The sequence below is a fragment of the Eimeria mitis genome, genomic scaffold (genome assembly GCF_000499745.2).
Source record: "Eimeria mitis Houghton genomic scaffold, Emh_scaff4482, whole genome shotgun sequence".
NCBI lineage: Eukaryota > Apicomplexa > Conoidasida > Eucoccidiorida > Eimeriidae > Eimeria > Eimeria mitis.
In genome coordinates, this window is record NW_013572799.1 from 1 (window position 1) to 907 (window position 907).

Genomic DNA, 907 nt, shown 5'->3' on the forward strand with positions numbered 1-907 from the left:
GGTTGAAACAGAGCGGAGTAACGCACCCCGGCGCATCCGTGGAAGGGGAGGCCGTCTCGCTGCCCAGGCCCTCAGATGGCTGCTGCTTTCAGGCAGAAAATGGCGGAGGGGTCGTCAGATGAGGCATTCCTAGATGAGCAGTTTTGCCTGGTAGTGCAGTGCGCTGTCAGGCAAAGTGTTGGTTTTGTTTAGCCTCGCAACTATGCGAGAGACTCGGGAGAGGGGAGCAACAGCAGCAACTGCAGAAGGAGCAGCGAGCTGCTTTTGCAATTTGGCATTTCGGGCTCCCTTGTGTAGGAGGGGCTTGGCAGTGGATATGGGGCGGCAACCAACGGCAGGAACTTGGCGACTACTATAACCAGTCCGAAGGACTGGGAAAATCCTTTGGCAGACTTTTTGGGCGCTGCGAGCCCTGCGCCAACCCGAGCGAACTTGCATGTTTTTGAATAACCTCAGTTTATCTCGTACCTCGTTCCTCTCGTTCGGCTATTCATTATATAAGAATAGGCGAACAAGTGACTTGCTTGTGTCTGTGTTGTGGCGTGATCTGTTGGGTACTGAGTGTCGTATTTGCCTCCTGCATTCCTGAGGCCGCGGGCGGAGCGGAAGAAACTGCAGACACTACCTCTGTTGGCAGATGCGCAGTCGTAGAACAGTAGCAACTTTCTTTAGACTGACGTGTAGAACAGCTGGGTGTAAAATGTGGGGCTGCTTTTGCGCAAGTGTATGCGTGCAGGTTAGGCTTTCATCTTTCCCACAAGCGCCGCGGGGCACCCCCGCCTTTCCGTTGCCTCCGCCGGGTGGCGGCCGCTCCATCTTTGAAGAAGGGAAGGGGCAGCAGCTGTGGGGCTCTGCTGACAGGAGATTTAGCCAGCTGCTGGCATCGAATGCTCCTGGGACGGAGGAG

The 907-nt window shown here is 55.8% G+C and overlaps 1 protein-coding gene across 1 annotated transcript in view; it reads left to right on the plus strand.

The window, feature by feature from the left end:
- Window positions 1–99: 99 nt before the first annotated feature.
- Window positions 100–907, plus strand: part of EMH_0075450 (uncharacterized protein) — a gene marked incomplete at both ends in the record, with an annotated part of 4792 nt that continues 3984 nt past the window's right edge. Inside the window, 2 exons of the mRNA XM_013499599.1 lie at window positions 100–165; window positions 737–905. Of these exons, the coding sequence (XP_013355053.1) occupies window positions 100–165; window positions 737–905 (235 nt within the window). The remainder of the gene's footprint in view (window positions 166–736; window positions 906–907) is intronic.